The following is a 13762-nucleotide window of genomic DNA, read 5'->3' on the forward strand; positions in this document are numbered from 1 at the left end:
TTGACAAGACCTTCAAAGGCAGCCCAGGGAGGAAATAGGAAGGGAGACGGATGAGGAATCTACCTCCCTCCGAGACTCTGGGCCTGGATGGAAATCCCAGGGAGGCTCCTCACAGAGAGGGCTCTGCTGCCACCAAGTACCATCGGGATCTGTTGCCAAAGAAGCCAGGACAACACTGCCGCATTGGTGGGACTCCAGAGGGACGCTCCAGGTGCCAAGGGAGCTGTGGGTCTCACTTGCCCGTCCTGGGTCCATGCAGAGGCCCTGGGGCCGCAGGCTTCTCCTTGCTATTTGGAGAGTTTTCTGTAGGGGCTGAGGCTGGGAGAAGGAGGGGCGGGGGAGGGTAGGCCGGGTGGGGCACTGTGGACCCTCATACACTCTTCTCTGCCTCGCTCTGTTCCTTGGTGGGAGAGGTCTTTTCCTGGCTGCCATCTGGGGGCGCCGGCTTGGCGACAGGGCCGGGGCTGCTGCTGGTGGAAGGCAGGAGGTTGGCTGACTGCAGGACAGCTTCTGAGTGCTCGCGGGCCTTCATGCGCAGGGCGGCCACGCTGGCCGTGCGGTTACTCTGGCAGCCATAGGTGGGAAGGAAGGAGAGTCCCATGGGGTCTGGGACGCAGCAAGAGCACAGTGGGCCCCCTGGAAAAAGGAAAAACAACAGGCTCCCATCACTGTCTACTTTCTGCCTCTCAGGGCTGGGTGACAGGAAATGATCTGAGTTCTAAAGGACAGAAAGATGGATTCCCTCTGGTGCCAGATACTAAAGGGAGAAGGACAAGTGCTCAGAACCTCAAAGACGCACAAATAAGGGACCTAGTTAATCGTTCAAAGGATTGTCAGAGCATCAGGGACACCTGGCGAGTCCTGGCTCCCTTGCCAAGCAGCTGTGTGGCCTTAGGCCAATATCTTGGCTTCTCTGAGCCTCAGTTTCTACTTCTGTAAAATGGGGTAATACCTACATTGCAGGATTATAAGGAGGTTCCCATTAAGTCATTCCACACTCCCAAACTGTGTCAAGGCACCCCTAAGAACTCACTGGGGCACTGCGGGGATACCTTAAATGGAAGGAAACCCAGCCACACATGTCAGGTGCCGGGCAAGCTGCTGGCTGCAGGCAGTTCCCAGCCTAACCACGAGATCCTGCTGCATTCCTGTCAAGAATTTTATTGCTTTGTGAAGCTGGATTTTTCAAGCACCACACAAAATTCCACATTGGAATATAAAATGTGTGTGGTGGAGTCTAATAGGATTCCAGGATTAGAGAAGCTGTACAAAGCTTATAAGGCACATAAGCCCCTTAGAAAGGAATAGTGGCTATTTAAAAATGAAAGCAGTCAGGTACAGTGGCTCACACCTACAATCCCAACAGTTTGGGAGTCTGAGGTAGGAGGATCGCCTGAGCACAAGAGTTCAAGACCAGCATGGGCAACATAGTGAGACCCTATCGCTACAAAATAAAAATAAAAAATAAATTAACCAGGCATCATGGTATGTGCCGATAGTCCTAGCTACTTGGAAGGCTGAGGCAGGAAGATCACTTGAGCCCAGGAGTTCAAGGGTGCAGTGAGCCATGATTGCATCACTGCATTCCAGCCTGGGCAACAGAGCAAGTCCCTGTCTCTAAAAAATAATATTAAAAAGAAAAAGAAAAAGAAAAGAAAAGAAAAACATTATTTTTCTTTCAATTTATAAGTATTATTTTTCAAATGGCTACTAAGTTGTCAGGACATACTTAGTGAGCTGCTTGGACCTAACCATTGAATGAACAGAACTGTTAACTGTTAGATATTGCTTATGGCCCACGGGTGTCATGAACTGAGGTCTGAGAACCTCAGAGGGAACCAATTTGGAAAGTGCTTAGTGTAGGTCCAAGCCCAGTCAATCCTTCTCACCCACGTGTTGCCTCTTGGCTGCTGATAATGGAAAATATGGAGAAGAGGGAATTTCTGAAGTGGTCCCAGCCAAGGCTGAGGGCTGCAGCAAGGTCAGCACCAAGGTCAGCACACTTGTGTCCCAGCTCCCCTGCAGTCCTGGACATGTCCTCAGGCTGCAAGTGAGCTTTGAGCTGCTGTTCTGCCTTTCTGAGCATGCTCTGGAGTCCTTCCTCAAGCCACCAAGGGGCAGTAATCGTGAGACAAATGTCTGTGCTCACTGGAGCCTGGAAGGCCACCCAGGCCTGGCACCCACTTGTAGAGATCAACCTCAGGGGCAGCCGGAGCTGCACCAGCTTTTCCGGCAGCTGGGACTTCCCCACCTCCCTTCTCAAGACAGCCTTCCTAATGCCAAAGCCAGGGTAACTTCTGCTCCCCTCAAGCATATTCACGTATCCTCCTCTTCCTTGCCAAGCCTGCTGAGAGACAAAGGGAAGCTCACCTTTACCACCCGCTGCTCCTCTCATCACATTATGGCCACCCATAATGTAGGCGTGGTTCATCCCCCTCTCCAGGTAAGAAAACTGAGGCTCCAGATTTGCAGTTTATTGTAGAGATGGGACCAGAACCTCCTGGTGGCCTTTCCCTCTCCTGTATTGTAATGGGAGGTTTAAATGCAGCTTCGCCTCCTACCTCAAGTTTGACTGAGGGACTGATCCCGTAGGCAGCAGATACCAAGATGAGTGTGAGGCAGCACACACGCAGAGTGTGCAAGGGAGCTCTGAGACCAGCCCCACTGCCCTGCAGGCCCGCTGGCCTCCAGCCTGTCATGCTTTTGGTCAAACCCCGGGGCCTGGCTGCTCCACTTCTCCTAGGGGCTCTTACACAGGCATAGCCACACCCTGACACCAGTCACTGAGAGACTCTCATGGGAGATGACAGCTTTTGCTGGGAACAATGCCTGCTATGAGCCTCAGTCCTTCCTGATGGTTAGAACCCACCCCCATGGGGCCTTATCTTCCTCCAAGTCTTCCTGCCCAAACGCACTCACTGGTGAGGAGCACCTAACGTGTGAAGACACCAAGTTATTAAGAATGGTGGTCCCCCTTGGAGCGGGTATGCTGTAGATTTGTATTTTCCTCTCTATATCTATTTAGAATTTTTCTTGTTTTTCTACAATGAAAATGAATGTCTTTTAAACTTAGAAACATAATGTTAATTTTAAATGAATGTTAAAAAGAAGGAAGGCTGAAGACAGACCCAGCAGGCACACCTGAGAGCAGAGACTGGTTGGGACTATAGGCTCTCAGGGACCTGGAAGGGGCCACTGTCCTTAGGCTTAGCCCTGGGTAGTCGGCCCTGGGTCAGGCCAGATGAGAAAGATGGGCTCAATCCATCTCAGGCTGATATTAACCCAGTCAAGGGCTTGCTCCAATGTAAGCATCAATGGTGAGTTCAATGCTCTGTAACTCAGTGGCAAATCTAGCCATGTGCCAGACGTAGAAGTGACAGAGCCTCCTTGCCCTGGAGCCATAGCCTACAGCTGCTAGGTCACACCTGCAGCAGACCCCAAGAAAGCTACCCATAACTATACTCCTGACCCTCAAAACCCAAACTTGGAAGTTAAGAGGAATAAATTAACTCACAGAACCAAGGCTGCAGCAGGGTAAAGAGTCTATGTGTGCCTGGCTCACCCCCTACACACATACTCACACAGCACTGGATTGATGGGAAACTGAGGACCAAGTGAAGCCAAGGACCCTGTGGTTAAAAACCATAAGGACTGTACATACCATGAAATATGACTCAGACTTAAAAGGAAGGGAATTCTGACGCTCGCTCCAACAGGGGTCATTATGAAGACATTATGCTAAGTGAAATAAGCCAGTCACTAAAAGAACAAATCCTGCAGGAGTCCTCTTCTGTGAGGTCCCCAGAGTACTCAAATTCCCAGAGACAGAAGTAGAATGACATGGACCTGCGGCCGGGGAGGGGAAGTGGGAATTGTTCGCAGGTCAGAGCTTCGGTTTTGCAAGATGAAGAGTTCGGGAGATTGGCTGCACAACAGCAGGAATGTGCTTAATACGACTGACTCATACACTTAAAAATGGTTAAGATGGTAAATTTTATGTTACGCATGTTTTACCATAATCAAAAAGAAAATAAGTTGTTTTTTTTTTTTTAAGTGTGCTGGCCAGAGGGGAGTTGAGGGCAAAGTGATCCAGGAAGATGAAGTGCACACAGGGCAGCCTGGGCTGTTTTTATGGCTCCTGCAGTGAGCAACAATCTTCAAAGCCCCTTGAGCCGCCAAACACTCACCCAGCCACACCCAGTCCCACATCCATGGGGCTGGCACTCTCAACCCACCGCACTCACCGGGCCTTTGCCTAAGGAGGCTTCGCAGGGTTTTCTCACGTCCCTCCAGCTCTTGACTATTGGTGAGAGGGGCAGGTGGGGGTGGCATTCCTCAGCAGGCAGCTGACCCTGATAGGTGTGCACTGACCAACAAGAGTCTTGGGGCCTGGCACAGTGGCTCACACCTGTAAAACCAGCACTTTGGGAGGCCTAGGCGAGTGGATCACCTGAGGTCTGGAGTTCGAGACCAGCCTGACCAATATGGTGAAATCCCGTCTCTACTAAAAATACAAAAATTAGCCAGGTGTGGTGGCTTGCACCTGTAGTCCCAGCTACTCCAGAGGCTGAGATAGGAGAATTGCTTGAACCTGGGAAGTGGAGGTTGCAGTGAGCCAAGATCGTGCCACTGCACTCCAGTCTGGGTGAAAGAGTGAGACTCCTTCTCAAAAAAATAAAAAGAGCCTTGGGCACACAGCCCGACACGTGCCGTCGCTCCCTTTCCTCATCTGCACCCCAAGCCTGGACTGCAGCAAAAGTGTCCATCAAAGGGGGCGGATGCCTGCAGGTGGACGCACAAACACGGTAACAGCCACACCTAGGAATGTGGCAAATGAGCCCTGGCCATCTGAAGGGAGGTCCTCAGAGGCTGCCAAAGGGGCTTCCCCTGGACCTGCCCAGACCTGAATGAGAACTGGGAAGATGTGTGGATCCAAGACAGAGGTATGGAAAAGACTGAGAGAGGCCATCTGTGTAAGAGACAAGATTAAAAGCAAACAGGGGACAAATCTAGTGAGATGGTTAACAAGGAAAAGTATAAAGTCTATAATCTGCATCCAAGGATCCAACTACACAAAGGAGACATGGCTCAGCAATCAATCATGTGGTCAATACGACTTCACAGTAACTTCACTGCCATCCCACAGGGTTGTGGGTTGCCTTAACAGAGGCAGAACCTGCAGAAAAAGGGAGGGTAAAGTCCTTCTCTCCTGTGTGATGGTCACACCCTGCCTTATGTCTCCCATCCACAGACACCTCTGTCATCACCCTAAAGAGAAAAGCAGTGGGGGGATAGGAACTACAGTGATCTGGGCACATACATATGTTAACTTAAATTGTCCAACAACCAGCATCTCCCTTGAATTCTATAGCCATTTTTTGCAAAGGAAAAAAATGATTTCCACAAGCAGGATTCTTAAAAAACTGACTCTTGATTTCTCAGTGATCTGACAGTATCAATATGCTGCCTGCACAAACAACTTCATGGACCCTGAACACTGCTGAGAACTTGAAATAACATGATGGAGCTTCATCCTCTGGGGTTCCCACGGTGACTTATTAGTAAATAGCTACTGAGTAAAAATCCAGACCCAAAGCTCATGCACTTTGGCCATGAAACGTGTGCTCAAGTAGAGGCCAGGCACAGTGGCTCGCACCTGTAATCCCAGCACTTTGGGAGGCTGAGGTGGGTGGATCGCTTGAGCCCAGGAGTTTTGAGACCAGCCTTGGCAACATGGCAAAACCCTGTCTCTACAAAATATACAAAAAAATTAGCCAGGTGTGATGGCAGGCACCTGTAATCCCAGCACTTTGGGAGGCCAAGGCAGGGGGATCACCTGAGGTCAGGAGTTCAAGACCAGCCTGGTCAACATGGTGAAACCCCATCTCTACTAAAAATACAAAAATTAGCCAGGCATGATGGTGTGCTCCTGTAATCCCAGGTACTTCGGAGGCTAAGGTAGGAGAATCACTTGAACCCAGGAGGTGGAGGTTGCAGGGAACTGAGATCATGCCACTGCACTCCAGCCTGGACAACAGAGTGAGACTCTATCTCAAAAAAAAAAAAAAAGCCAGGTGTGGTAGCACACAGTTGTAGTCCCAGCTACTAGGACCCTCACCAAATGCTTGAAGATTCTCCTATGTGCAAAGTGCATTTCTAACATAAGTTGTCTGATTTCCAAGACTGCCACAAACTAGAAAGAAATGTGACTGCTAGTGGCAGACACATTGATGGTTAATGCTGAGAAAAGAGACAAAATTTTCTGAAACAGCCCAAAACACTCAAAATACACAATAACCTGGAGCCATTTGCACAGAGGCAAGCAGAGCAGAATCCCAGGATGGCCCAAAGCCATCACAGTGGTGACTGTGGGTCACAAGACATGATGTTTGACAGGGCTTTGAAAACTGCACCAAGCCTGTGACTATTAGTCATGGGGCCACTGAGTTGGCCGTGAGAGGAGCTAGGCACCGCCTCTTTATTATGTCATAAGGTGACAAACACACTTAGAAAACGTCTACCCTAAAACCAAGTCATCATTATGGAAATCCTATAAACGAGTGACAATAGGACATCTCTGGGGCCAGAAAAGCCAATGCAGCTGTGTAGAGCAGAAGAAGGTAATCAAAAGAAGAAGGTGGACAGAAGAAGGTGGTAGAAGAAGTCTGGCCCCTGACCCCACTGTTAACCAGACACGGGACCCGCCTTCATCCACTCAAGCTTCAGCTTCTTCGCCTTAACACACCTACTTTGGGGATAAATCCTATAAAGCACCTGGTACTTAATCCTCAAACAATTATTTCCACAATTCCATACAAATTAAAGGACAATTCTAAGTCACAATTCACAGCTTATTCCAATTTCTGGTTCAATTCCATGACCAACTGAAGAACCCAAGTTGTCCCGAGTATTCCCCAGAGGACACCGTGATGGACACGAGACCTGCAACAGTACTCATGCACACACACGTAACACTACATACATGCACATATGGTACATGCAGTGACTGCTCTCACCAGCACTGCGTGCCTACCCTGCCATTGGCACAAGCCGTACACTTTTTCACAGCTGTATTTTTTCCTCAGTGAAATCTTCCCATCTGGCCAAAAAGTAATTTATACTGCCAAGAGAATTTTGAAGAGTAAGCCAAACAAACTTTCAAAACCCCCTCCTAATTACTTGATTTCTAGACATGGGACTCTAGAAGGGAGTAGCAGAGTATTGTTTTTGTTTTTGTTTTTGTTTTAATTTATCAAAAAGCTATCATGGCTCACTTCAGCAGCACATGCACTAAAATTGGAACAATAAAGAGAAGATAAGCAAATAATATTTTTTAAAGATAAAAAATTTAAATAAAAAAATTTTAAGCTATTATGAATGGGCTAAAAATTAAATTAGCTACTAAGGAATTCATCCTTGTGCACATATAGCAGCAAAAAATCATGAATCAACCCATGGCCCAGTAATAGGGAACTGGCTGAATAAGTTATACCCGTATAGAACACACTACAACTACGACAAATTATATTAAAGGAGGATATTTAGTACCATGAAAAAGATACTAATGAAATAAGACATTTAAAAATAGGTAAAGGAGCAGTAAATAAACAATAAGTCATCAGTAAGTCAACATGAATACATTTTGGAATATATATGCGTGTGTATAAAACATACACATGGATAGACTGAATGGTGATGTCCCCCCACCCCAAAATTCATATGTTGAAATCCTAAACCCCAAGGTGACAGCATTGGGAGGTGGGGCTTTTGGAAGATGATTAAGTCATGAGCACAGATCTCTCAGGGACTAATGTCCTTACGTAAGAGACCCCAGAGGGTTGCCCTGTCTCTTCCTCTTCCACTATACAAGGACACAGCAACAAGACACCATCTATGAATCCAGTGCCCTCACATGACACTGAGTCTTCCAGCACCTTGATCTTAGACTTCCCAGCCTCCAGAACCGTGAGAAATAAATTTCCATTGTTTATAAGTCCCCGGGTTTATGGTATTTAGTTATAGCAGCCCAAATGGACTAAGATGATCCATATCCACATATACTAAAACACATATATGCATGTAGTGTACATATGTATATATACAGCCATAGACCACATCAATCTAGCTTCATAGGTATATGTATATAAATATAAATTTACTTAGAAATAGAAAAATGTATAAATTTAAAATCTTAATTTAAACTTTTTAATTTAAAAGTTATTAAACATATGTTTATTAGGGATATATATTCATAAATGACATTTTAAAATGTTCCAATACCAGAATATTCACAGTGGCTGGTTCTGGGTGTTGAGGCTATGAATTTTTTTTATTTGTGTTTTATTGTATGTTTTGCTCTTTCTAAACTGACCAGGTATTACTCTCATAGAAAGGGTAATCTCCTTGGGGTTTGTGATTTCCTGTCTTCTCTCATTCAGACGATGGTGACAGATGTTCTCCTTCAGCACAGAGTCCCACACAGGTTGCAAAGGGATAAAGACCGTGTCTTCATCACCCAGTGAAGACTCCAAGATGACTAATGGCCTCCGCCTGCACTCAGGGTATTGACAGCAAACATGGGGCTGAGGGTGCGCCATGAGATTCACCAGCAACCTTCTATTCATCTCCCCTCCCATTTGTGTGGACCGAAGTCAGTGAGTCCCTTCCTGCCTGCCCCCACCCCATGAAGCCCCTAAAAGGCCATGACTCCCTTCCTCCCACTGGCAGGCTTGTGCCATCACAAAAGTCTATGTAAGAGCCCTCTGGTCCTTAAATGCAGCCTGAGAACATGCTACTACCTCCTGGACACTAAATTCAAACACACAATTTGATTTCCGTTAAGTTCCATCAAATTCTGCTGAATTGATCTAATCGGCCTCCATTCCTATATGACATCATGCTTTAAAGGCTTGGTCTGAATATAAATACTTAATGTAATAAATACAGTCTGAAATATTTGATCTCCTTGGCAGTTTAATTGATCTACTACCAAGACTGACAGGAAAAATTAAGTTAGCTCTGTCTCGTCTCTGCCAATAGCACATTTTCATCATAAAGGTATGTAGACTGCAATGCCAGTGACAAGGAGAGCTCTCACACACGGTTTTCCTGTTGAACGTTCAGGTTAGGGTAACAAGAGTTGAACAGAAAATGAATACATGGGTTTATGAGACGTCTAACGCAAACAGCATAGTTCACTTATTTCCACTTTGTAGTAAAATAAATAAACTAATAAACATTTTGTGAGTCATCACACCAGTTCCTTATAGTTCACAAGGAGAGTTTAAGTGGGAATATTGGTAGATGCCTACCATATTTAAGCATATTTTTAGCTGCTGTGTTTAAATGCAGTCACCAATAATCAAACAAAAAACAAGGCCAAATTCACTCCTGGACCCACTGTCTTCTACTAACAGAACTCCTGAAGTACTTTCTCTTCCTCTTGTTTTATGGTTTATTTCTTGTCTTTTCACCATGAACCGTGTTTGTTTTTGTACACACCTCACCTACCAAGCTTGATGTATGTGCCTCCCCCATCCAATCTCACAGCCCTGGTTGCAGAACAAAACTGTCCCATTTTGGTACAAAGTAAACACTCAGTGAATATTTGGTGAAGGGAGAAAAGGAGAGAGAATCTATCTTTCTTGACCGAGTTGGCACATTTTAGTTCCTCAAAGTTGCCGTCTCCCAGGTTCTAAGCTTCCTCAATACCCCATGGAAAGAAAAACTGTATTCTTAACGAAGTTAACCAATCTGATTAATGTCAAAATCCCTGAGTTAATTTGGAAGGGGTTTTGGTGGAATCAGCTCTAAATCCCACCCGTCCCTTAATTTCACCTATTACATGTAAGGCCTCTGTTTCGACAATTACTTATTCACTCAGCAAACACTCATTGATGGGGGCCAACTCAGCCGACCATTCCAACCAGAGCCTTGTGCTGTGACACAGTCTCAGGGCCAGCGCACATGTTCTTTTTCTGCTTGGATGTCTCTGCAGGGTCAAACAAGTAATGACAGTTGCCCCCAGATCCAAGGACACAGCCAAAGCAGTCACAGGGACGCATGTTCCTGGCAGTCAGATGCCAATTCACACAACCCTCCCTCCTTCCAGCGGCAGCCAGATCTCGGCATGGGCAGGCTGCTTCTCCTGCTGCCTCTGGCACCAGCCAGACCCTTCTGCTCAGCTCTGTGCACTCCAGGGCCCCATTGATTAGCAGGAAGGGCAAACCCATCAGCACCCATAGGAAATGGCTTCTGCAGAGTGAGTTGCAGGTTTTCAAGCCAGAAGATGACAGAAGGTGCCTGTCAAAAGAGCAGAATCAATACAGGCTGTAGGGGGCTGGAAGGTTGCACACCCAGGTCCCTGAATTGTTGTGCCTCTGACATTCATGCTATGTGACCTTGGACAGTTCTATCTCTTCTCCAGGCCTCAGGTTCCCCCACTATATTCTGCAGAAGCAGTGGTAACATGCTCAACAAAGAGATCTCCTACAAATCTTAAGTGCCAGGATTCTCCACCTGTCTTCCTGACATCAGCTAGGCATGGAGGGGCCAGGGCTGACCCAGCCACTTTCCCCATGAAGGAACGACCACTTCTGTCCCCTTGAGTCCTCTGCTCCCCAAATACCTGTATCCTCAGTAACAAGCCAGGAGCCCTGGGAGACTGTGTTGCTTTCCTGGAGCCCTATGTGCTGCCCACACACCATGAACCCCAGTCACCATGCACTGGGTACTGGGAGACTCTCCCATGGGAGAGTAAATGCTTGCAGGAAGCAGAAACCTCTGCCTCAGCAATCCAAACCCAAGCCCTAATCAGATCCCAAGTGACTTTTTGGCTCAACATCATGACTCTAACAACAATTACGAGCACTTAGGTGGATTTGGATGTGCCAGATGCATGGGCACCATTAGGTATGGCTGTTACAGTCTTTGTTTCACAGGTGAGGAGCCTGGCATCCACCCCAAGGTGACCCAGTGTCAAGAAGGAGGCAGCATTGCCAGGCTTCTTCCTGGTGTTCATGTTTCTCTCTGCCTGGGGGACCCTCACTCACTGCACAGCTCAAGCATCTTCTCTGGAAAGACTTCTTCCTGTGGAGAAAGTTCCTCCCTCCTCTGGGCTTCCCCATACTTTGTATGCCCTTGTTTGCTTCTATGAGAGTCCATGACTGTCACCTGAACTAGGATTCTTGGTGGACCTGTCTGTCTCTCCAAGCCCACCCCCTAGCTCTCCAGATCCTTCACATAGGGATGAGTCTAATTCATTGCTAGATGCTCAACCTGTGGTTCAGAGTCTGGCAAAGTGTAGCTGCTCAGTGGGTGCTGAATGAAGAACAGGAGAGCCTCGAGGTCTCTGGAGTCCTGCAGGTGGCCAGCAGTGCAAAGCCAGGGCCAATATCTTTGGAATCTCCTAAGAGAGGACCTTCTCCCAGGCCCAGAGCAGCACAAGATTCTTTCCTTCTTTTCCCAAACTGCATTACATTTTACTCTGCACCAGACTCTGTGCTGGGGCAGAGGTAGGTGGAAGGATCCAGAGGTGTGTTGGATGTGACTAGTGCCCTTAAAGTATAAATAGTCCCAAATGGAAGTACGGGTGGTCAAAAACAAACACCCCAACTCATGGCAGGGGCCAGCATAACCTTGATACCTGTGGCAGTTAGTGTCTGCAGTCAGTCTTCAATGGACCACACCTCCCAGGACTCACACCCACGTGCAGTCCCCTCTGCCTGAGTCTGGGCTGGCCCGGCGATTGGCTTTAATCAATAGGATGCAGCAGCAGTGACACTGTACCCATTCTGGGTGTGACCCTTAAGAAGGCCTGGCATCCTCTGCTTTTATACTCTTGGTATCCAACCACCATTCAACCCTACCCCAAGCTAACCATGGGAGAGACCATGTGGAGAAAGAGGGAGTGGTTCCAGCCTCCCAGCATCTCTGTAAAAGCACCAGACACCTAAGTAATGCCATCTTGTATATACCAGGCCCAGCTGCCATCTGACTGCAACCTCACGAAAGATCCTAAGGAAAAGCAGCAGAAGAACTGCCCAGTTGAGCCCAGCCAGCCCTCAGAATGATGAGAGATAACACAACAGTTGCTATTTTATAATACTAAATTTTGGGGCAACCACAGTTAAATAAAACCATACCAAAACCTGGAATGGAGATTATAAGAAAAAAACCACAGGCCCATCTCCTCATGATCATAGCTTCAAACTCCCTAAAGAAACCATTAGCAAACCAAATTCAGTAATATGTAAAAAGAATAGCATGTCACATCTAATTTGGGTCTATTCCAGGAATGTGCAGTTGTTTTAACATTTAAAAAAAGAATCAATATAATTCATCCTACTAGTATATTGAGAAAGAAAAAAAATCATGCAGTCAGCTCAACAGTTACAGAAGAAGTGATGAAATTCAATATTCATTAATATTAGTAATTTTTAAAAATGATAAGATAAAATTCTTAGAAAACTAGGATGAAGAAAATATATTTAATTGATAAAGGGTATCTTTTAAAAAAAAAAAAAAGGCAGCTAATACAACTGTGAAACCCTAAGAGCTTCCTCATGAGATCAATAAAGCAACATCAGGTCACACACACCACGTATTGCACGATTCCATTCACATGAGATGTCCACAGTCTGCAGAGACAGAGGGCAGAGTCAGGGTTGCCCTGGGCTGTGCAAAATGGAGAAAGTGCCAGTGACTGATAATGAGTACAGAGTGGTGAAAACGTTCTAAAATTTATTGTAGTGATGGTGAACACTCAAATGGTGAATACACTAAAATTACTGAATTGTACACTTTAATGGATGAATTGTATAGAATGCAAATTATATCTCAATAAAGCTTTAAAAACATTAGAATAAGGCCAGATGCCTGTTTTCACCACTTCTGTTCAATACTGTACTAGAGGTTCTAGCCAGCACAGTCCAGCAAGAAAAAGAAATTGAAAAGTATAAGCTTGGAAAAGAATAGACAAACTGTCTTTATAGACATGCTTGTGTACATACAATATCATAAAGAATCTATGACTAAACTTAATTGCAACAAATCTTGTAAACATAGTGCTGAGCCGAAGAACTCAGACACAAAAAAATACATACTGTAAGACTCCATGTATATGTGTGTGTGTATATGCATGTGTGTATATATATGCTGTATATCTACTATATATATAGTACATATATGTATATGTGAAGTTCAAAAAACTCAAGACTATAGATTGAGCCTCCCAAGTCCAAAATTTGAAATGCTGTAAATCTTGAACTTTTGCATGCTAACATGACACACAAATAAAATGCTCATTGGAGTGTTTCAGATTTAGAATTTTCAGATTTGGGATGCTCAACCACTAAGTAAAATGCAAATATTCTGAAATCCAAAAAAAATGCAAAATCAGAAACACTTCTGGTCCAACCACTGTGGATAAGGGAAACTAACTGGTACAGTGTTTCAGAATGCCTACTTCAGTGGTAAAGTTATATCATCATAAAAGTCAGCAGAGCGGTGTCTTTTGCTGGGAAGAAAAGTGACGTGAGTAAAACAAGGCACATGGAGTTAGGAGTGTGGAGTGCAAGCAAGGCCATTTGGATGCTTGAAGCCATTAATAAAGTCCTAGGTGCAAGCTTCGTGCATTTTTCTAATGAATATTCTATTTTACAATAAAACCATTATAAAAATTGTTTTTTAAATTTTTTAAAACATCACAATTTTTTTAAAAAGGAAAACATTGTTAAAGAAGAAGAGGGGAAAGATGGTTTCG

General features: G+C 45.6%; 1 protein-coding gene across 1 annotated transcript in view; it reads right to left on the minus strand.

The window, feature by feature from the left end:
• DRGX (dorsal root ganglia homeobox) overlaps positions 1–13762 on the minus strand; it is a 31435-nt gene that overhangs the window by 1678 nt on the left and 15995 nt on the right. Inside the window, exon 6 of the mRNA XM_009440354.3 lies at positions 1–636. This exon is cut by the window's left edge and continues 1678 nt beyond it. Within this exon, the coding sequence (XP_009438629.1) occupies positions 371–636 (266 nt within the window). The 3' untranslated portion in view covers positions 1–370. The remainder of the gene's footprint in view (positions 637–13762) is intronic.

The sequence above is a fragment of the Pan troglodytes genome, chromosome 8 (assembly GCF_028858775.2).
Source record: "Pan troglodytes isolate AG18354 chromosome 8, NHGRI_mPanTro3-v2.0_pri, whole genome shotgun sequence".
Classification (NCBI taxonomy): Eukaryota; Metazoa; Chordata; class Mammalia; order Primates; family Hominidae; genus Pan; species Pan troglodytes.